Source organism: Bufo bufo, chromosome 7 (genome assembly GCF_905171765.1).
Source record: "Bufo bufo chromosome 7, aBufBuf1.1, whole genome shotgun sequence".
Classification (NCBI taxonomy): domain Eukaryota; kingdom Metazoa; phylum Chordata; class Amphibia; order Anura; family Bufonidae; genus Bufo; species Bufo bufo.
In genome coordinates this window covers 60,102,784-60,126,004 of record NC_053395.1, presented here as the reverse complement: position 1 = coordinate 60,126,004, position 23,221 = coordinate 60,102,784, and the positions used below count along the sequence as shown (strand labels likewise).

At 42.9% G+C, this 23,221-nt stretch overlaps 1 protein-coding gene across 2 annotated transcripts in view; it reads right to left on the bottom strand.

Annotated features, from left to right (window-relative positions):
• Window positions 1-6,729: 6,729 nt before the first annotated feature.
• The window catches only part of LOC121008427 (bifunctional apoptosis regulator-like), a 30,797-nt gene continuing 14,305 nt past the window's right edge, over window positions 6,730-23,221 (bottom strand). The window contains exons 3-9 of one of the 2 annotated variants that reach the window (XM_040440974.1): window positions 22,241-22,448; window positions 21,590-21,759; window positions 19,800-19,944; window positions 18,466-18,639; window positions 13,862-13,906; window positions 11,383-11,585; window positions 6,730-7,817 (exon numbers count right to left, since the gene is read on the bottom strand). In XM_040440974.1, the coding sequence (XP_040296908.1) occupies window positions 7,625-7,817; window positions 11,383-11,585; window positions 13,862-13,906; window positions 18,466-18,639; window positions 19,800-19,944; window positions 21,590-21,759; window positions 22,241-22,448 (1,138 nt within the window). In that variant the 3' untranslated portion in view covers window positions 6,730-7,624. The remainder of the gene's footprint in view (window positions 7,818-11,382; window positions 11,586-13,861; window positions 13,907-18,465; window positions 18,640-19,799; window positions 19,945-21,589; window positions 21,760-22,240; window positions 22,449-23,221) is intronic. The other variant, XM_040440975.1, reaches the window with a different exon arrangement.

Sequence of the window (23,221 nt, the reverse complement as noted above, 5' to 3'; positions counted from 1 at the left end):
ACATCTTGTGGTGAACACTCTGCATTCACTATGGTGAAGTCTTCTCTTGATTGTTGACTGACACACATACACCTACCTCCTGGAGAGTGTTCTTGATCTGGACAACTGTTGTGAAGGGTGTTTTCTTCACCAGGGAAATAATTCTTTGGTCATCCACCACAGTAGTTTTCGGTGGCCTTCCGGGTCTTTTGGTGTTGCTGAGCTCACCGATGCGTTCCTTCTTTTTAAGAATGTTCCAAACAGTTGTTTTGGCCACACCTAATGTTTTTGCTATCTCTGAATTTTTTTTTTTTTTTTTTTTTTAGCCTAATAATGGCTTGCTTCACAGATAGTGACAGCTCTTTGGATCTCATCTTGAGAGTTGACAGCAACAGATTCCAAATGCAAAAAGCACACTTGAAATTAACTCTGGACCTTTTATCTACTCATTGTAATTGAGATAATGAGGGAATAACACACACCTGGCCATGGAACAACTGAGAAGCCAATTGTCCCATTACTTTTGGTTCCTTAACAAGTGGGAGGCACATATGCAAACTGTTGCAATTCCTACACCGTTCACCTGATTTGGATGTAAATACCCTCAAATTAAAGCTGACGGTCTGCAGTTAAAGCACATCTTGTTCGTTTCATTTCAAATCCATTGTGGTGGTGTATAGAGCCAAAAATGTTACAATTGTGTCGATGTCCCCATGTTTATGGACCTGACTGTATATAGCAGTGGGTGTGGCACCATGTGCTTACCGAACAGATTTGGCTTCAGGCCATTCAGCAGCCATTTAAAATCTGTAGTATCTGGCCTGCTTTAGTGACCATAAGTGTGCTCCTGGCAACAAAAAACTGTGCAATCTGAAACCTTCATGCCTTAAAGTTTCTACACAACACTGAGATCCGTTTATGCTTTTTAACCCTCTTATCTGAGAGACAGTACACCGTTACCATTCTTTCCATTTCAAGATGAAGATAAAGTTTAAAGGGGCTTTTCGGGAATAAAATAATTAAATAACCAATCCTCAGGAAATGTCATCAATATCTAATTGGTGACGGTGTGACTCCTGGCACCACTGCCAATCAGGGGCCTCTTTATATTAAACCAAGCACAGCGCAGTATTTCACAGAGCGGCTGTGCTTGATATTGCAACTCAATACCATTCACTTGAATGAAACTAAGATGCACAAAAGCCATGTGACAGATGGACGTAAAGTGTCAGAGGCTTCACTCGAGGACCACAGACTCTTCAAACAGCTGATTGCCAGGGGTGCGAGGAGTCAGAAACCCACTGATCAGATAGTGATGACCTATCCTGAGGATTGCTGATCAATATTTCAATCATAGAAAATCCCTTTCATTTTGGCCCGTAGGGTTTAGATTAAAAACTGGAAGCAAAAGCTATACCGTGTGTAATGTTCCAGATGCCAACTAAACACTATGAATGACAATATGTTTTCTAGTTTGTTTATTCTGAGTACAATTGATTAGTGCAATTGTGAGGCCATTACATTCCAGTCACTCCAAAAATTACATTTTATTAACTTGGTAATTTCAAGAAAGGTTTTCTCAAACATCATATGACATTCAAAAAAAAGAAGACCAACAATTACCTTTTTTGATTTAATTTAAACCAAATACTAAAAAGGAAAACAAAACTCTGTATTATCGGTTTTCATCTTCACAGTTCTTGCATACAAAAAGGGAGACCGATCGGTGGATGTGCAGTCACAGTGACAGAACATTGCAGTCACTTAAAATAAGCTCGATTTGCGAGTATTTAATAAATTACATACATACAAAGGAAATGCATAACATTGACAAAAAGATGGAACGGTAAATTGCTACAGGTTTTATGGCAAATATGATGTATAGTGAAGGATGAGTTAGAAGTAATGTTTATGTGCAGTGCTGAAACTCAGCCGCAGGGCAGGATTAAAATGTGAACTGTAAACCGCATAGATGTTACACCTGAAGAAGGGCATTTATTAAAGTTTTATACCAGTTTTCTGGTATGAAAGTCACACATTTTGGTGCACGAGCTATTGGCGCTAAGATTTGAGAGTTTTTCCCCTTCTTGCTGCTTTTAAAAAGTGGTGAAAACAGTGGAGAGGTTATCCTGGGAGAGGGCATAGCCAGAAACATCCGACAAATTCATCTAGTGTAAAGACACAAAATGGCGCCAGTTTAAAATTTCATCTATGCCTTCTTTTAAAAAGATGAATTTGGCACTAAAGATGTGCCAAATTAATAGACTCAAACTTAGTGCAATTTACTCCAACAGAATGTTGGTTAAGGCAAAAAGCCGATTTTAATAAACCTGCCCCTTAATTCTATTTAAGAAGCTAACCCCTTTAATGGTTAAATGAGGGCATAACACAAAACCATATTTCGGTACATGCGTGTTTTCTGGGAACCTACTTTCCACATATAATGGGATTATAGGACAAGTGTATATTTTTGTTGAAGAAATAATGCCACTTTAGTCCATGGGTTGTGTCTGGTATTGATGGGTACTAACCCCCCTTCCCCACCCTTGGAGTTTTCTTTTATAACCTGTAGTACTCTGAATGTATTTTGTCATAATTTTTTAGGATTAAGCAATTACTGGATCCGAGTAGTTTATATAAGTATTAACCAGCATTTAACTAGCTGAATGCCCTAAGTTTAGCGCTCATCGCCTTAAGAGTCCATTCACACATCCGTGTGTGTTTTGCGGATCCACAAAACACAGACAGTGGCAATGTGCGTTCCGCATTGCCGCCACTAAGAGAATATGCCTATTCTTGTCCGCTATTGCGGACAAGAAGAGGACAGGTTTTATTTTTTTCAGGATCGGAATAGCGACCCGGAAGTGCGGGTCCGCAATTCCGGATCGGGGCCGCACTTCTTGCGGGCCCATAGAAATGTATGGGTCCACAATTCCGTTCCGCAAAATGCGGAATGGAATTGCGGATGTGTGAATGGAGCCTAAAACAAGTGATGACATAACGAGGCCTTGCCGCCAAGCTATGTCTCAGACTAGTGTGCTGAAGAAATAGAAATTACAATTAAAAGGCAAAATGTCAAATCTAGAAAAAAAAAAAAACATTATTTAAGAAAAACACCTTTTGTAAAATACTATACAGTTCTACATTCATCCCTTAAAAGGGAACCAGTCATCAACTTTAAGCTGCCCATACTAACAGCAGAATAAAGTAGAGAGACACGAGAGTTGATTTCAGCGGTCCATCATTTATAAGTTACAAGTAAGTGGTTGCAGAGAACCAACATCACAAATCATTGCAGACTGGGCCTGGAAAAGAGTCCCGGCCACCTGAGAAGAGCCATGGTTCTTCATAAATTCCTGCCCACCTGCTGATGACTGACAGTCTTCTACCTAGTTTTCTCCCTTTCTTTGTAAGAGAGAACTGCCAATCATCAGCAGATGGACGGAGAGTGCAGGAGATTTTCAAGCCTGGGCTGCAATGATTATGATGCTGATTCTCAGCAACCACTTTTAGCTGATGAGTGACACACCGCTGAGATCAGCATTTTTATCACCAATTTCTGCTGCCCTCACTGAGGTCAGCATAAAGTTGATGACAGGATCCCTTTAAAAAGAGTAAATAAACCTTTGTATGACATTTTAATATGATGTCCCTATTAAAACTTTTTCTAATACACTTTATTAATTTTGTATTTTTCTTAGTCTTTTCTCTATGTAACGTGCACCATTCCCTGTGCGCTTAAAACTGACATGTTTGCACACCACTGACTTCTCAGCAGTGTACAAAGTATGGACTGTGAAGTTTATGAATAGGGATGCAGCGCAGAAAGTACAGGCAGGAGCGCATAATGCTGCTCCTGCCCCCCAGAGGATTACTAACTCCTAGCATAGCACCCTGTACCCATGTACTATGCCAGGATTAGCTGAGCGGAGCGGGCTCCTGCCTGCTCCGCTAAGCTAAGAGCTGACATGCAGTTCTCTTAGCTGATCGGAGCAGGCAGAAGCCCGCTCCGCTCAGCTAATCCTGGCACAGTACATGGGTACAGAGTACCCATGTGCTATGCCAGGAGTTAGTAATCCTCTGGGGAGCACAGGCAGGAGCAGCAATGAGCGCTCCTGCCCGTACTCACAGCGCTGCTGCTGCCCATTCATACATTTCACAGCCCGTACTCTGTACAGAGAACTGGGTTTTAAGCGCACAGTGAATGGTGCGCTTTAGGCAGGTAACAGACTAAGAAAAATACTAAATTAATTAATAAAATATTAGAAAAAAGTTTTATTAGTGCATTAGGGACATATTAAAATTTCATACAAAGGTTTAGTTACTCCTTAAAGGGCGTGTCCCATTATTAAATAGTAACAATTATTCAATTAGAATTTTTTTTTTTTTAAATGCTCCTGTTTGTTTAGATACTTGTTATGGCGCCCCCTGGTGTCCTCCTCCTCTCAGAACATCGCTTCTAGTGTGCTGCTTCTTAGTGGCATGAGCATAAGAGGGTCCAGACGGACGGACACATTAGGGGGGGAGGTTCTGAGAGGGAATCCATAAAACAGCCGGAGGCGCCACATAACAGCAATATCTAGACACAGAAGCTTGGTTTCAACTGAAAAGGTTTTCTGCTTTGCAGGATCTAACACACAGATATGTAATATTTAACTATGGGACAACTTCTATAAACCATATATCTACCTGTGAACACCATTTTTACAATTTCTATGTAGATGTAATCTATGTAAAACATGGAGTAAGGCTACTTTCACATTAGCGTTTTCAATTCCGCTATTGAGATCAGTCATAGGATCTCAATAGCGGAAGAAAACGTTTCATTCATTGTCAATGGGGACAAAACTGAATTGAACTAAACGAAAATGCACCAAAATGCATTCCGTTCCGCTCGGTTGCGTCACCATCGCAGACAGAAAAACGCTGAAATCAGAGTTTTTCTGTCCGCGATGTAGTGCGGAGCAAGACGGATCCGTCCTTACACACAATGCAAGTCAATGGGAACGGATCAGTTTTCTCTAACGCAATAGAAAACGGATCCGTCCCCCATTGACTTTCAACAGTCTTCATGACCGATCCGTCCTGGCTATAGAAGACATAATACAACCGGATCTGTTCATGACGGATGCATGCGGTTGTATTATTGTAACGGAAGCGTTTTTACAGATCCTCCAAAAAAAAAATGCTAATGTAAAAGTGGCCTAACTCAGTGAACACACTGCGTTATTTATCTTGTACTGATCCAGAGTACGACCTCATGCACACAACCATGTCCATGATGCAGTCCACAAATCATGGATCCACAAAATATGGATACGTTCCGTGCACACTCTGCATTTTTATTACTCCCATCACTAGAAATGATCCGCACTCTGGCTGTAGAATTGATTTTAATCAACTTTCATAGCAGACCAATACATCCTATTTCAGCACAATATCCCCAGTCACTCATTTCTGACTGCAGTAAGAGAAACAATGGCGGCCCCGCTTGTGATTTGCATGGAAGAAGAGCAGCGTGCAGCGATTTGTCTTTTGAGGTCTGAGGGTGTGCCTGATGGGGATATTTATCGAACACTTTGTGCACAGTATGGAGAAAGAGTTGTCGCAAAGAAGGGCGTATGAATGGATATAGAGAAGATCAAGGAAGCTCGCACAAGTGTCAGCCATGAAGAGGGAGCCGGACGCCTGTCCATGACCGATGACATTGATCGTGCCCATAAACAGATTCTATTGGGTGGACGAGTGACAGTGGATTATGTGGCAGATCATTTGCAAGAAGCAGAAGAGTCACATCTGATGAAGAGGTGAAGACAGCGGTACATTCATGGCTGTCAGCTCAGCCTAAAACATTTTTTAGGCCTCTTTCAGACGAGCGTGTCTGGTGTGGAAAGCGTGCTCCGCGTGCAAACGTAATTTCCTATTATGGACACTGCTCGTTTTGCAAAAGTGCCCAGCATTATAATGCTGTGTGTCTCTGCATGACCGGTATGTACTGAATTATACTGATATAATGGGGTCAGTAGAATTCTATAGGCGTAACTTCAGGCAGAGACACACAGCATTATAAAATTATAATGCTGTGCACTCCTGTGAAAAGAGCAGCATCCATAACGGGAGATCATACTCACACATGGAGCACGATTTCCGCACAGGACACGCTCATTTGAAATGGGCCTTAATGAGGTAATGCGAAAGCTTGTTGACAGGTGGACAAAGTATTGAACAGCAGCAGATTATGTATTTGTCTTTTCTGAAAGTTGACCAAAATAAATTCTACTGCCACAGTGTGGTTCATTTTTGACTCGCCCTCATAGGTACCAAGACAGACATGTCAGGGGAGGCTGCAAGTGCTCTTTAAATCGGAGGGAGATTTCTGCTCTGAAGCCAGGAGAATAGTGACTGCAGCTCCTATTTATAAAACGGGCTGTCACTAGGAGTCTCCACAAGATGAATAATGCAATGTGTTTATAAACTTTACCTAAAATTTCATGTAGATTCTATTTATAAGCTGTACAACGGAGTTGGTGGGTAAACCCACGCCTTAAAAAGGTGAAGGTCGTGATTCTTAGGTAAGACAGTAGGATCGAGAACGCTGGATGTCAACCTGCCCGATCCTCTATTCGCACAGGAGATACGCTGCCACGTTCGGTAGCGACTTATTCCCTGCTCCATACGGAGGACAAATTAGAACGCAGGACTATCTAATGGGCACTTGAAAATGTGAGTTCATCAGATGGACTTTCTTAATGTGAGACTTCTACAATATCAAAGAGTAAAGCATTTATGAGAAGATATATTGCACTTTGCGGACAAGATTAAAAAAAAATCCTTCACAATAAACGGTAAATCATTTCAGAACTACGGCTTGTTTTAGGCTTTAGCAGAGGTTTAGGCTGATAAACCACAGACAAACCGTGGATCAAGGCCTCCTGACTCTCCAATGATGTCGGGGGCATAAGGAATGTTTGGCAGCAGCTTTCTCCCCTCTCAGGACACATACATGCTTGGCTGAGCATGCATGTGTATAGAGGGGATGGGAAAACAGCCAACTGTCTAATGAGTGTTCGGCTGACTGCTATCTACGGTGCACCGCCAGCCGTAGTTAACGAACGGGTATAGTATGGAGGGTCTCAATTGTCCTACTTTTGCATCAAAAAGGTGTATACAATTATTTTGGCTTTCGTGCAATTAGCATACGTCAGTTAATTTGATTGAAAGAATTAGAAATGATTCTAAATGTGCCCTACGGCAATTCAACTGGCTTCTGTGCTAAACTAATAAGTAGGAAATCAACCACAATTTTGCCCCCGTGTGAATGCAGTCTTATGATTGCACTCGCTGACCGATATTCCTAGGCAGGCTGTAAACCAGAAATTCATTGAAAATCTCTTTAACAGCAAATGCTCTAAAATAAGACAAAGTGATGAAAGGATTTCATGTTCATGAGAGAAAAACTGTATCATTACACATAAAAAAGTATGAAAATATTTTGACCTTAATAGTGCCTCTGGGATTGTAATAGTCTTTTTAAAATATATGGATCACACAGTGACTGTAGAAATGGGTGGGGGGGGGGCAATCTTCATCTTTTAATTCAACGTCACAACTTGTGTCCAATCCCGGGAAGGAACTCTAGCACGTCTCACATTACTTGCGTCTCCAATCTTCGGATCTTTTTCACCACTAAGTCAATGTTAATGATCGGGTTGAAATACAAAGCCCAGTAAAACAAGCAGTTGCAGACAAATTGTGGGATGACAGGCCAGAAAATGGCAACAAGAAGTCCTTGAGTTGATATCTTCCAGAAATGGCCCCACATAAGTCGAGGGATGGACCTGAAAGATTTCATGGAAATGTATTAACATAAAATATCTATGAAGCTCACTTTTAGGCCCCGTTCAGGGTTACATTTGAATTCTGGTAGCCTGATCCACAGTCGGATCAGGCTAACGGAGCTCACCATATCCGGCATTGCCTGACACGACCGTGTACTGCCAAATCCCCATGGACTATCACGGGATCTGGCCTCTTTTCTGGCATAAAGGCCGGGTTTCGGCAGTACAAATACCTCTGCATGCAATTATTTTTGTCCAACCAACAGCCAGCATTTATGCAGGAACAGTCCATCGGATCAGGCTACAGGATTCACAATGCTACTGTGAACTTAGCCCTACACCTGCAAACAAAGATGAGCGAGTCTGACACTGATGGAGGACATCCAGTCCAGCTTCTTATAATGGGCAATAAAATTCCTGCTTCAAGAAGTCTAGATTTTCATATCATGTATAGTGGATGTAAGAGGAGACAAAATTCTTAGTAATAAACGCGCTCAGGAATTAAAAGGGGGTTCACCCATCTCATATATTTGGGGGATATCACTAGGATATGCCCCAATGTCTGACAGGTGCAGGTCCTATCACTGGAACCCACACCTATCTAGAATGGAGACCGCAAAGCGAAGGAGAGGGGACCACACATGCCTGGCCACCCTCAATTAATTTCTATGGGACTGCCGAAAATAGCCGAGCATGTTGCTTGGTCCCATAGAAATAAAAGGAGGAGGGCAGCCGCACACGCGCAATCCACACTCCTTTGCCTTGTTGGCTCTATTCTAGAGATGGGTATGGGTTCCAGTGGTGGGACATGCACCTGTCAGACATTGGCAGCATTTCTTAGTGATATGCCCCCAATGTATGAGATGGGCCCAACCCCTTTAAAGTGATTATCACATTATTTAAAACTGATTACCTATCCTTACCACAAGAGAGGGGGGGGGGGGGCACTATCTTAGATCAGCTGTTTGAAGGGGCTGCAGCGCTCGGGGAACATCAATCTCTTCATCTGACTAAGCTTCATTGCCTGGTACACAGTAAAGGGGATGCCTGGGATTTTAATATTGATGACCTATCCCCAGTAATTAGTTACTTCATAGACAGGCAGTGTGTGTGTATATGTGTGTGTGTATATGTGTGTAAAGGGAACACAAAAATAACACATCCTAGATCTGAGTTAATTAAATATTCTTCTGAAATACTTTGTTCTTTACATAGTTGAATGTGCTGACAACAAAATCACACAAAAATAAAAAAATGGAAATCAAATTTTAAACCCGTGGAGGTCTGGATTTGGAGTCACTCAAAATTAAAGTGGAAAAACACACTACAGGCTGATCCAACTTTGATGTAATGTCCTTAAAACAAGTCAAAATGAGGCTCAGTAGTGTGGGTGGCCTCCACGTGCCTGTGCATACTCCTGATGAGGTGGCGGACGGTCTCCTGAGGGATCTCCTCCCAGACCTGGACTAAAGCATCTGCCAACTCCTGGACAGTCTGTGGTGCAACGTGACGTTGGTGGATAGAGCGAGACATGATGTCCCAGATGTGCTCAATTGGATTCAGGTCTGGGGAACGGGCGGGCCAGTCCATAGCATCAATGCCTTCGTCTTGCAGGAACTGCTGACACACTCCAGCCACATGAGGTCTAGCATTGTCTTGCATTAGGAGGAACCCAGGGCCAACCGCACCAGCATATGGTCTCACAAGTGGTCTGAGGATCTCATCTCGGTACCTAATGGCAGTCAGGCTACCTCTGGCGAGCACATGGAGGGCTGTGCGGCCCTCTAAAGAAATGCCACCACACACCATTACTGACCCAATGCCAAACCGGTCATGCTGGAGGATGTTGCAGGCAGCAGAACGTTCTCCACGGCGTCTCCAGACTGTCACATGTACTCAGTGTGAACCTGCTTTCATCTGTGAATAGCACAGGGAGCCAATGGCGAATTTGCCAATCTTGGTGTTCTCTGCCAAATGCCAAACGTCCTGCACGGTGTTGGACTGTAAGCTCAACCCCCACCTGTGGACGTCGGGCCCTCATATCACCCTCATGGAGTCTGTTTCTGACCGTTTGAGCAGACACATGCACATTTGTGGCCTGCTGGAGGTCATTTTGCAGGGCTCTGGCAGTGCTCCTCCTGTTCCTCCTTGCACAAAGGCGGAGGTAGCGGTCCTGCTGCTGGGTTGTTGCCCTCCTACGGCCTCCTCCACGTCTCCCGATGTACTGGCCTGTCTCCTGGTAGCGCCTCCATGCTCTGGACACTACGCTGACAGACACAGCAAACCTTCTTGCCACAGCTCGCATTGATGTGCCATCCTGGATAATTTGCACTACCTGAGCCACTTGTGTGGGTTGTAGACTCCGTCTCATGCTACCACTAGAGTGAAAGCACCGCCAGCATTCAAAAGTGACCAAAACATCAGCCAGGAAGCATAAGAACTGAGAAGTGGTCTGTGGTCACCACCTGCAGAACCACTCCTTTATTGGGGGTGTCTTGCTAATTGCCTATAATTTCCATCCCATTTGCACAACAGCATGTGAAATTGATTGTCACTCAGTGTTGCTTCCTAAGTGGACAGTTTGATTTCACAGAAGTGTGATTGACTTGGAGTTACATTGTGTTGTTTAAGTGTTCACTTTATTTTTTTGAGCAGTGTAATATATATATATATATATATATATATATATATATATATATATATATATATGTGTATGTCATTCAGATGGAAGGTGTACTGTATTAGTATTCTTCAATTGTAAAAGGGTAGTGTTGAGCAAACTTTTTTAATTTTTAAATTATTATTTTTTTTTTTTAAGTTCGGTGTACAAGGTTCGGGATATCTAAGAATGCAGTTATGGATTCCGCTACCACGAACCATAATTTATGGTCCGTGGTAGCGGAATCTGTAACGAAATTCTTAGATAACCAAAACCTGAAACTTGTACACCGAACTTGAAAACAGAAATTCACTCATCCCTATTAAAGCGTTATCTGGTTCTTTAAAACTGACAGCCTATCCTTAGGACAGGCTTTCAATATTGGGTTGGTGGAGGCCGACTGTTTTAAATGGGTTTTCTGGAATTTTAATATTGATGACCTAGGTCATCAGTATCAGACCGGCAGGGGTCCGATACCCCTACCGATCAGCTGTTTGAATAGAAGTCTGAGCTTGTGCCAGCACATCTTGCCCTTCATTGTTTACCTGCTCGCCATAATCGCAGCAGTGAGCAGGTGTAATTACAAGAAGCCGTCCCTTTCACTTCTATGGGACGGCATCTTCCTATTTGCTTGAATAGGAAGGAGCCGTCCCACAGATGTGAATGGGACGGCTTCTTGTAATTACACCTGCTCACTGCTGCGATGTTGATGGTGAGCAGGTAAACAATGAAGGGCCTTCTCTTTGAACATCTGATCGGCAGGGGTGCCGGGTGTGGGACCCCAGTCGGTCTGAAACTGATGACCTACCAACCCAATATTGAAGGTGTGTTGTATTAGTATTCTTCAATTATAATTAACTGAGTATACCTTCTGAAAACCCACCATCATCTCAAGTGATCACTTACCGTAGCTGGCTGGTCGACCACAGTCTCCAAAATGAAAATAACTCCAGCACTGAAAGCAGCATGGCATTTACAATTATAAATCGAGAAGTCCAGTAATGTATTTCTAGCCAGTCCCATGCAAACTCAGCAAGAAGTTGATATGGAAGAAACACGTACTTGACAAGGAACTCACGCCATTGTATCCATGTTGGATCCTGTAAATCCTGAAAACAGCATATAGGTACGGTTAAAAGGTGTTGTACGCTTTTTTGTTTTAATATTGATGACCTATTCTCAGGATAGGTCATCAACATCAGATCAGCGGCAGGCTGACTGCCGGCACCCCTGCCCATCAATGAAGGGAACACAGAGCTTGTACGAGCACTGCCTTTTCTATACTGTTCACCTGCATGCCATCGACATTGCAGAGGTGAGCAGGTGTAATTGAAGTGAATGGGGATGGCAGAGTTATAATTACACCTGCTTGCCGCTTAATGTCGATGGCATGCAGGTAAACAGTGTAGAGAAGGCAGCGCTCCTACAAGCTATGCATTCTCTTCAAACAGCTGATTGGTGGGGGTGCCAGTCAGATCTGATATTAATGACCTACCCTGAGAATAGGTCAAGACAATAAGTGGTAAAGTCCTTTAATGCAGTGTTTCCCAACCAGTGTGCCTCCAGCTGTTGCAAAACTCCCAGCATGCCCGCACAGCCAAAGGCTGTGCGGGCATGCTGGGAGTTGTAGTTTTGCAACAGCTGGAGGCACACTGGTTGGGAAACACTACATTAATGTATGCAGGTCTATTTTTACAAAGTAGCAGTAGACGCAAGCTGTTGTAAAACATCTCATGTCTGCCGACATAGATGTCCCTGTCTAGAATGGTATACAATGTAACCACAATAAACACCAATCATATATTGTAGGCTAAACCACTGCTCCGGCACATGCCCTAATATAAACACCCAAAATAGCTGCCAGAGTCTCAAAATCATATACGCAAAATTCTTTATTAGAATAAAATATTAAAATATACATAAAACACAATAGTTAATGGTGGTGAAGAAAATCAAGGATAAGATGCCCTGACAGGTCACGTGGATCAATTATAAAAGGTAATCACATTTTACAGGCTACACATATTGAAAACATAGCGTATATACATATATACTGGATATAAAGTGCTTAGTGCAAACAGATGATAACCCCAATGGCTATGTCATCCCAGCAGCAGCCATATCAGTAACACGAGTAACAGCATATAAACGTATCATACCAGCCACGTGTCCTGTGCCCGGGGGGTGAAGACGCTCTGAGCGAAACGTGCGTCGGGGCACAGGACACGAGGCTGGTATGATACGTGTATATGCGGTTACTCTCGTTACTGATACGGCTGCTGCTGGGATGACAGTGCAAACAGATAATAACCCCAATGGCTTAGCACTTTATATCCAGTATATATGTATATACACTATGTTTTCAATATGTGTAGCCTATAATATGCGATTACCTTTATAACTGATCCACGTCAGGGCATCTTATCCTTGATTTTCTTCACCACCATTAACTATTGTGTTTTATGTATATTTTAATATTGTATTATAATAAAGAATTTTTTGCGTATATGATTTTGGTGTTTTTAATGTAACCACAATGCAAAGTCTAATAAAATAAAAAATGCAGTAACACAACTAATTAGCAAAAATTGCGTTGATGCTTGCAGTGTGCCTCTGCATTGTATTTGTGGGCAGGCACACTGTGCGGAAGCCTACACAATTCATGCACTTCAACAGGAAGTCAAACAGAAAACTATTCAAGTAAAAATATTAATTTGATTTTGTTGATTAACACAAACCATTTATTTATATCCATAATCCTAAGGTCTAATACAGGTCTTCATTGTCAGATTTGATCACATTGCCTCCTCGTTATAGTTTGCCATACGTTCCTTGTGCTCCCAAATGTTCTCCAAAATTGTAAGCTTTTTGTGCAGAAACCTGCCCCCAAAATCAAGGGTCCCATTAACCCCGTCCTGATAGAACGGCAGGTTAAACATGTACTCTGCCACTCCATTCATTCTCTATGGAACTCTTGCAGATAATAGAGTACAGCGCTCGGCTGTTTCTGGAAGACCCACAGAGAATAAATGGAGTGGAAGGGAACATACTTCACCTGCCGTTCCATCAGAATGGGGAGAATGGGACCCCAATTTCGAGACAGGTAGGGGGTCGCAGTGGTCAAATCTCCACCGAACAGTTAGTGGATATGGGATAACTAATACTTGGCATGTCCCCTTTAAGACAGAGCTATAACTGATTATGTACAGGAAATGTAATGTGTTTTCCTTAAAATAGACGGCACTGTTAATTCTACTGCAAAGGTTACTGATCACAATAAAAAAAAGTCAACCACATTAGATATTAATTATTAAAACATTAGTTTTTTTGTTAGTACTCATCTGATGCTCAACAACACAAGACGTTAGCAGTAATACCAGCTTACCCGTATGACAGAACTTCCACGTAGTGCACTCAAGGCTACAGACACCTGAAGATTGTATAATATATAAAAATCTCCCATGGTCATTCTATCCGTTAGATATAACACAATTAGACATTTTACATCAAAAGGGGTTTTCTGAGTCTTACTATATATACTAATGATCAACAGTTTGAGAAGGCACCGAGGCGCTCAGTAGCACCGGAGCCTTCTTGCAGCTTTCCCAAGTGATGACACATTCATCTGTCAAGTGTCCTAGGTGCAGCTCAGCCCCATTCACGTCAATGTACTTCACTATACAATGTACAGAGCTGTGCTTGGTGAGCAGGGAGAAGGCCGCGGTGCTCACAGGGAGTGCAGGTGCCTTCTCAAACAGCTAATACGCGTCCCGGTGTTGGATCCCCACCAATCAGATACTGATGACCGATACAGAGGATAGGTCATCCACATATAAACCTCGGAAAAACAAGATTTTTGTAAAACTTACCAGTAAAATCTCTCTCGCTCTTCATTGGGGGGACACAGAGACCGTGGGTATAGCCATGTCCTCTAGGAGGCGTTGACACTAGTAAAAGCGGTTATCTCCTCCCCTGGCAGTTATACCCCCTCCAGCCTGGAGAGAGAGCTTCAGTTTGTGTACAAGTAGTAGGAGAAGAAAGTAAACCAACGAAATAACGTGGACCACCAACAATGCCAAGAACCCAACTAGATTCTAACCAGCAACTGCCACAACTGTGGCCGGACAACAATACTGGGTGGGTGCTGTGTCCCCCAATGAAGAACGAGAAAGAGATTTTACTGGTAAGTTTTACAAAAATCTTGGTTTTCTCGCCCATATTCATTGGGGGACACAGGAACCATGGGACGTCCAAAAGCAGTCCACAGGGAGGGAAAACCACAGACCCATGGAGCAAGCGCTCCGGCAGGCATCTAAGAAACTGCTGCCTGCAAGACCATGCGGCCCAAGGCAGCGGCCGCCAATGCATAAGTATGCACCTGGCAAAATTTTGTGAATGTGCGTAAGGAGGACAGTAGCCGCCTTGCACAACTACGTGGCCGAACCTTGAATCCTCTGAGCCCAAGAGCGACCACCGCTCTGGTTGAGTGAGCCGTGACACCGAAGGGCGGAACCCTGCCCCGGGTGCAGTATGCTTCAGCAATTGCAGACATGCAAGTGCCACCCTGGAGGCCGCCAATCCCTTGCAAGGACCCTCCGAGATGACAAAAAAGGGAATCCGTACGCCGGAAGGAACTGGAGGCTGGCAAATAAATCTTTAGAGCCCTGACAACGTCCAAATGGTGTAACTCCCTTTCCCTAGGGTGTGAAGGGAAGGGACACTGATGGAAGGACAATTTCTTCATTGAAAAATGGAAATCAAAGACCACCTTCGGGAGAACGGAAGGAACGGGCCGGAGAACTGCTTATCCCTGTGAAGAACCAGGAAGGTTCTCTGCAAGAGAGCGCCCCAACCCAGACACCCATCTGATGGATGTGATAGCCACAAGAAAAAAAACTACCTTCCAGGACAGGAGTCGGAGTGACATCTCCCACAAGGCAAGGGGAGAAGTCCGGAGCGCTGAAAGGACCAAGTCCAGATCCCAAGGCGGTAAAGGAAGACGGTACGTATGTGCCATTCCCTGAAGGAAGGTTATTAAAAAAAATTAAAAACTTAGTGGTCCAGGGTTAGGATAAATAAAGCCTGGTGTCTGGCCCAGAGGGAGGGGGAAGCAGGGAGCCCGATGCTTTGCCAAATAGGGAGGGAGGGAGAGGGTTAACATACTCACCTAGTCCCATGTACTCACCTATCTTCCTCCTCTTCTCTTCACCCTCCTTAAGTGGGCCCATAAGGTTACCTTTTCCAGCAGGGTCACCTCCTCAGCAGCTGGCACCAGAGTGGCAGGAGTCTAGTATGGCTGAAGGGTCTTCTCTTTGGCAGACCTAGGTGACCCCTTGGCTGGCAGGATGCAGGGGAGCGAGGCTGCCCTGGTCCACCTTGTCTTCTTGGGGGGGGGGGAGGCAGCGTGGCAAGCCAACACTGGCGTGCTCCCCCCGGGAGAACAGGGAGGCTAGGCGACCTCTGTTTCCCACCTGAAAGAAAAAATAAAATAAAAAAAATCTTTAAGGAAGCCACCCTGCAGAGGGAGGTTTTTCCTCCTATTGACACTAGAAAAAACTGAAGCTCTCTCTCCAGGCTGGAGGGGGTATAGCTGCCAGGGGAGGAGCTAACAGCTTCATCTAGTGTCAACGCCTCCTAGAGGACATAGCTATACCACGGTTTCTGTGTCCCCCAATGAATATGGGCGAGAAATCCTTTTAAATTTCACACCTCAAAATAAGGCATAAAGTACATGCAGTTGTTCATATCTAAGAGTGACTTTTGACTAATGGGCTCAACTGGGTGAGGGCACTGATATGGCTTTGTGTACTCTGAGCAGCTCCCCACCCATACAGGGAGTTGTACGGCAGGTGTTCTCAACGCTACTAGGTATACAAATTACATTCACTTTTTTCACATATTATGCTGCAGCTCTGTGCTAAAAAAAAAAAAAAAAAAAAGGTTTTGACCCCATCATTCTGCACCCTATAATGACAATGTGAAAACAGAATGTTACAGATCTTTGCTAATTTATAGAAAAGGAAAAACTTAAATCTTGCATTGAAATAAATATTTCAGACCCTTTACTCAAGACTTAGTTGAAGCACCTTTGGCAGTGATTACAGCCTCCAGTCTTCTTGGATATGATGCCACAGAGTGTGCACATCTGGATTTGGGGGATTTGCTGCTATTCCTCCCAAGCTCTGTTAGGTTGGATGGGGACTGTCAGTGGACAGACATTCTCAGGTCTTTTTTTTTTATTGGGTTCAAGTCAGGGCTCTGGCTGGGCCACTCAAGGACATTCACAGAGTTGTCCCTAAGCCACTCCTGTGTTGTCTTGGCTGTGTGCTTAGGGTCATTGTCTTGTTGGAAGGTGAACCTTCAGCCCAGCTTTAGGTCCAGAGCACTCTGGATCAGTTTTTCATTAAGAATATCTCGGTACTTTGCGCTATTCATGTTTTCATTTTTTATTATGGGGTACTGAGTGCAGATTGATGGAGAAAACTTGTTTTTTATTTTAGCAAAAGGCTGCAACATAACAAAACGTGAAAAAAATACAAATGAAGGGGTCTCAACACCATAGTTAAAAAAAATAAAAATCACTGCTTCCATGATGTGCACGTCCAGTGAAATCATAAAAGTGTCTGCATCATTATGTTTAAAATTTAGTTTCAACCCAAATGACAACTAGCTGGATGCTCTCCTTGGGAATAATAGCATCATGTCAGAAATGGCTGCCACAAAAGGGGACAACTCCTTAAATGGCTTTCCTTCAGACGTATTTAAGGAATATTGATGGATGGTGGCATTTATGATAGAAGGTGGCTCAATCAATGGAACCTCCAATGATTCCTTAAATGAGTTGTCCAAGAGTTTTTAAAGGCTATGGCCACCCTTAGGGACACTTTATTTAAAAAAAAAAAAAAAAAAAATCAATGAATTTCACTTGTTTTGAGCTAAAAATATATATTTTTTCAATTGTGCTTAATTGAAAACTTTCCAACAGTTTTTCTTCTACAGCTTTCAGTTTCGGTGCATTTGCAGACATTCTGTTTTACTCTGCAGCGTTGGAACAAAGGGACCTGTAGCAGGCGATTTAAGCTTCTTCTCGATTTTATAAGCTTGTCTGGTCCCCTGAAGATTTTAAAGCTATAGACACCTTTGGGGCATTTTTTTTATTATTGAATTCCACTCATTACCTGCAGTCCCATGCAACACCACAGATAATGACGTTCTGCCTCTGCTTGCCCACAGTGAAATCCCGCCTCACTTTGCAATGATCCAGAATATGGTAAGGCGGTGGAGATGTTCCCTATGTGTGTGCATCGTGACGACACATGCATACGTAGGGGATAAGGTCAGGAAGAGAGGCACACAGTGGAGGAAGATAGGCCCCATGGTGCTGCTGCAATAATAGAGGCCAAGATGACAGTCATATCAAGATCTCACCTCATGCTTCAAGTTCTACTACGCTGCTGATGTATATTTTATATATTGGCAGGCAGCAACGATTGCCAGCGGGCAAGTGCTAATACGGGGCCCATTGTGGCGGGCCTTGTAGTAAACAGTCCACCTCCTGTGACTGCTGTCCCAAGCCTGGCAGCCCTGGCCCAATGGTGGTACGGGCCCCATGGCAGCCACTACAGCAATAGTTAAAGGGGTGGTCCAGGAATACAAAAACATGCCTGCTTTTTTCCAAATTCAGCACCACCCTTGTCCATTGGTTTATGTCTGATATAGCACTTTGGTCCCAGTGGTGTCGGGCAGAGCTGCAACACAACCTGTGGACAGGGAGGGCGCTCAGGTTTTTCTTATCCTGGACATACCCTTTAAGCAATTGAGTATAACCTTTTCTCTTTATATTATAAGTCTGTCTGCACCACTGAAGACATTTCTTTGACAACCCCTTTAAACAAAAGGGAACCCGTTAACTAAGAACACTTCTGCAAATTTGGCGTAAAGTCTTCCAAGTGAAACAGAGGAAGGTGTTAGAAGTCAGTGAAAACTTACTATATATTTGGTTATAATGTCTTCTTCATCCTCCTCCTCCTGCAAAGGACATGTGGTGTGGATGAACGGTAAAAATGTCTCTGTATAATCAAACAAATACATGTATAACATACTAAGCCGCGGCGAGCTCTTCAGGGCATACAACAGGAAAAGGGATTTTCCAGGATTCACAGCCTAAGAGAAGTAGAAAGAAGAAGGTTTAAGGGTGCATTACACTGCTGGTTAGAGATCATCTGCGTGTGTAAAGGTGCTGTTACCCGATGAACGAGTGAAATGCTCGTTCATCAAGTAACAGGATTGTTAGTGCGGACACCACAATGATTGTTTGCTGGCAGCAGATTGTGCCATCTAAACAGCCTCTGCTGCCGGCAAGCAATGATAATGTATGGGGACATTGGCATTAGCGATGGATCCTCCTTGTACTGCGGAGGAGATCACTGCACATAAATGCAGCTTTCTCCTCCATTGACAAGCAAAAGATGGTCAGGAAGAAACTCTTCCTTCCCGACAATGACTTGCTACATCAGGCCATATAAAAGGGGCCTTTACAAGAAACCGCTAAACAAGCATTCACTTTCCAGGAAAAAAAATAATATCTGAAACAAAATGAACAATGCAATGTGATGCTGCAGGTGTAATGCTCCAAAAGCCGATTTCAGTCTAATGTATTATGGTTTCCTAGCTTCCCCTGGATCACTAGGGTGAAATCATTTTCTTTTTAAAAACTTATCCAGGGCTCTTCCCTTCATCTGCATCCTCTCCCACCCCTTTGCGGGACATGATGGACATATGACTTTTTTTCAACCATATGACCTATGCAACGGGGTCCAGAAGCAGGGCCCCTCGATCAGCCCATTACCAGTAGACCAAAGTAACCAATGGTGTTGTGGAAAATGGACAATCCCAAATGTTAAATACCGGACGTTTGTAGGTTTCAGCTTGAATTTCCTAAAGCAGACCTGTCAGCTCTTCTGAGATATCGGATTGTATTCCCAGAGCATCGTTTCTTAGAACTCTATGTTGTACTGTTCCTCTGTTATTCCTCAAATTTATGTATAAATTGACAACTGTGTGCTACTAGTTGCAGGTGTGTCCCTACACAGTTCAACCAATGCTGACAGTGTCAAACTGCAGGGACACGTCCCTTTGACAAAAATGATCAGGAATAATACAAAAGCATCAGAGTTCTAAGAAGGGATCATTGGTTAGGGTCCTAGCCAAATAAACCATACGTCTTACACCAATCACAGAACAGGCAACATTATTACATATACTGTAGGTGCAGAACCTACAAGTAAAGACGCAGAAATATGACAGTGGACAAAGTGCTTTACCCTATATTCCCACAAATTCTGAGGTGGCTTCACCCCAAGCGTCTTCACTCTCTCCAGCTCCATGATGATGGCCTTCCGGTGACTGGTGTTCTCTATACTGTATGGCTCTTTTGAAAACTCATCCTCAGCCAGTGTCAGTAGTAGCCTGTTCATAGAAGTAGAAATCAGCAGTTCATAAAAGCCAAAAATACAACCTGTATCTACCCTCAAAGTTATAAACACACGTGCACAAACTCCATGTAAGTTTCCTTATCCGACCCAAGCATCTTTTCCACTCTGGTCACTGCAGTAAACAGCAAGACGACAAGGCAGGGATCACCGATGTAAGTGATCAGATCAGCTAGCATGACACCGAAGAAGGCAACCATGCTCTTCTAATCCTGTAAGGGTAAGACCACACGGGGGCATTTTCATGTGACAAAATCTACACGCCCCATTGACTTCAATTGGAAAGCCACATAGACGTTCACATGCTTGTAGATTTTTTTCACCATGGACTTGAATTTGAGATACCTCGATTTGTCAATTCTTGACATAGTTGGTGGCTACATGTGGATTAGCCTCATTGAATGGACCTACATCTACGTGTGGATGCATGACATGTCAAACTAAGTCTGCGGCACATTTTTTATTTATTTTTTGTAAATATCCACGGTGTACAAAAACCATAAGAGAATCGGTCACCAGGCCCAAAAGGAAAATAATCCAAAAGTGCAATAGTGCCACCACTGAACAGAACCTTAAAGGGGTATTCCTGGTGTTTTTAAACGTATTTCTTTATAATAAAATCATACAATTTTCTAATATAAATGTATTTAAAATTCTGCATACATGCCTTTCTTATATCAGGTAGTTTAACCCCTATATGCAGTAGAATGGTGTAACTCATGTATCAGTTCTATGCAATGTACCATGGCCTAACTGAAACAGTCATGTGACTTCACAACATTTAGAAAGTAGCAGTGTTACATGACATACATGCGCTGGGTCAGCACACATCCACGTGAGAAGTGAATAGGACTAGTGTTGGAATACTGAGCTTTATTGTGATTATTACAGTAACTACATCACTGTGTGTATTTACATGGCCACTTGTCTTTTAGGTGATGTTGTAAAATAGCTGCCCGCCTCTAGGTGATGTTGTAAAATGGTCCCCTGTCTCTAGGTGATGTTGTAAAATAGCTGCCCATCTCTAGGTGATGTTGTCATGTTAATAAACACACACAAATCTGTTTTTATACAGACACTGACAGACCGGATGAGATGATGCAGGTAGTAATAGCTCATATGTTCCACTTCCTAATACACTACTATTCACCTGTTAGATACCTGGACAGTTAACTGAGAGCCAAGTCACATGATACTTGTGAGGACCACATGACCGACGTCATGTTTAGTCCTATCCAGGTGTCCTATGGATGCATTTAACTGGATTAAATTGGACTTTACAGTTTTCATTTTTCTTTAGTGAGAGGCTATTGTATGGATACAATAAAAAGGTATGCGAGCAAAACGTTAAATTAGTGTGTATTAGAAAATTATTCAATATCTTATTCTCCAAACAAATACATGTAGATGTTAAAAATGGAAAACCCCTTTAAAAAGTATGGCCTGTATGTTAATTTACTGCACCACTTGGCCACAACATTCATGGGGTGTAGTGATTAGGGGATGGATAATGCGCTTGTTTTTCTTACAGCGTCTAAAAGATGAGCACCAAGATACTAGATAATTGCCATATAGCTAGTGGATGCATTCATTTACAGTAATCTATACCAATAAATACTCGCCTTCCATTTACTCTTCCTGATAAAAATCTGTCTTTGTAATGGGACGCCCATGGACCCAACTGCTCAAGCCAAAGGACTACCTCTTCAGGGGTCCATTTAGACACTGGTTTGTGGACCAAAAGGTCATGTTCAGATTCACGACTGCTCCAGTGATACACCAGTAACACAACCTGAGACACAATGACAAATTATTAAAAGAAAACAGAATAATTCTTCCTTGGCAAGATATGCTTGGTATAGTTTCACAATATGTGGCGCTGTGATATTCATTATTCTTCTATGGCAAAGTATAAAAGACAACCCATGTGAAAAAGCTGATGACTCTGGGGCCCGCTCCCAGCACCTTGGCAAGTGGAATACTTCATAGTGTCCATTCTGATAAATGGCCATCCTTTCAACATGAGATGTAGAACAGGAGATGAAGATTTGTGTCCACCAGGATAGGAGCCAGTCTTACAGAGCGGTTCTCTGTTCTGGTTCATAAAGGGATGTCCATATGTCTAATTTATTTAAAACAGTAAATCTAGAGAGTTGGCTCGACAACTTGGCAAGTAACATACAGTAGCCTTCTTCATTACCGTGTAGGCACATGAACAGATGGGATGTATATAAAGACATTACAAACGACTGTTATACCGGAGGGTCACTTACTGCTACTCCAGTTAATGCAGTCAGCACTCCTGAGAAGAAGCCACCTCCGCCCCTCTGGTGGTTAGCCCGTCCTTCCCTGGAAGACGACTGATTCTGCTCATTCCCATACTTATTGAAGGCCTGAAGGGCTCTGGAAATTTCAGTGTTTTGCTCAAGGTCCTCATATTTTTCCTTTATGGCATCAGGAAACAGTTTTTCAATGACGTCCCTGAAAAACAAAATATCAACCAAGATGTCGTTACAAGATTCACAAAGAAAACGGAACATTATGCATTACAGCAGTCATTAAATAATCTGGCCCCCATTACATCAGAAAATAAGAAATGTAAACCTCTGGGATCCCGATCTAAATACTTTCCATACCTAGGTTCTGTCTCGCTGAGATTTGCTGAAGTCCATGTAATATTTTGTCATTTGCTTCTAATGGTCTCCTTGGCATTGGACTACAGCCATGTACAATTTACAACATTTCAGCAATATAGTTCAGTGGCCGAGTAGGATGTAAATGCAGGTTACACAACGCTCAGGCACGGCATAGGGGACGTCAATCATGCATGGGTAACAGGCTGAACAGAAGTCTTTTTTCAGCCTATGTTACTATGAAAGTATGTGGATTGGGACTAGTTCTTATATAGTAAGTATAGCAGTAATGCAATTCTGATTTATCCATGTTTCCGGTGTTTGCATGGGGCGGTGTGCTGCTGCATACAGCGTTTGTTTGCTTTCATCGGTACTTTATTTCATATTGTTTGGCGGTGCTGCTCTTTGGGACTAGACCGCCGGACTCTTCCACACTGCAGCTACGCCCAGATGGCTCTTCTCAGATACTTTCATGCAGCGTGCAACACTTTCAAAAGTTGTTTTTCTAACGTGTAAATTCTCTAGCCAGATTATAAACGGGCATCCTTAACCCCTTCAGTACCCTGCAATTTTTCACCTTCCTGACCAGGCCTAATTTTGCAACTCTTACATGTGTCACTT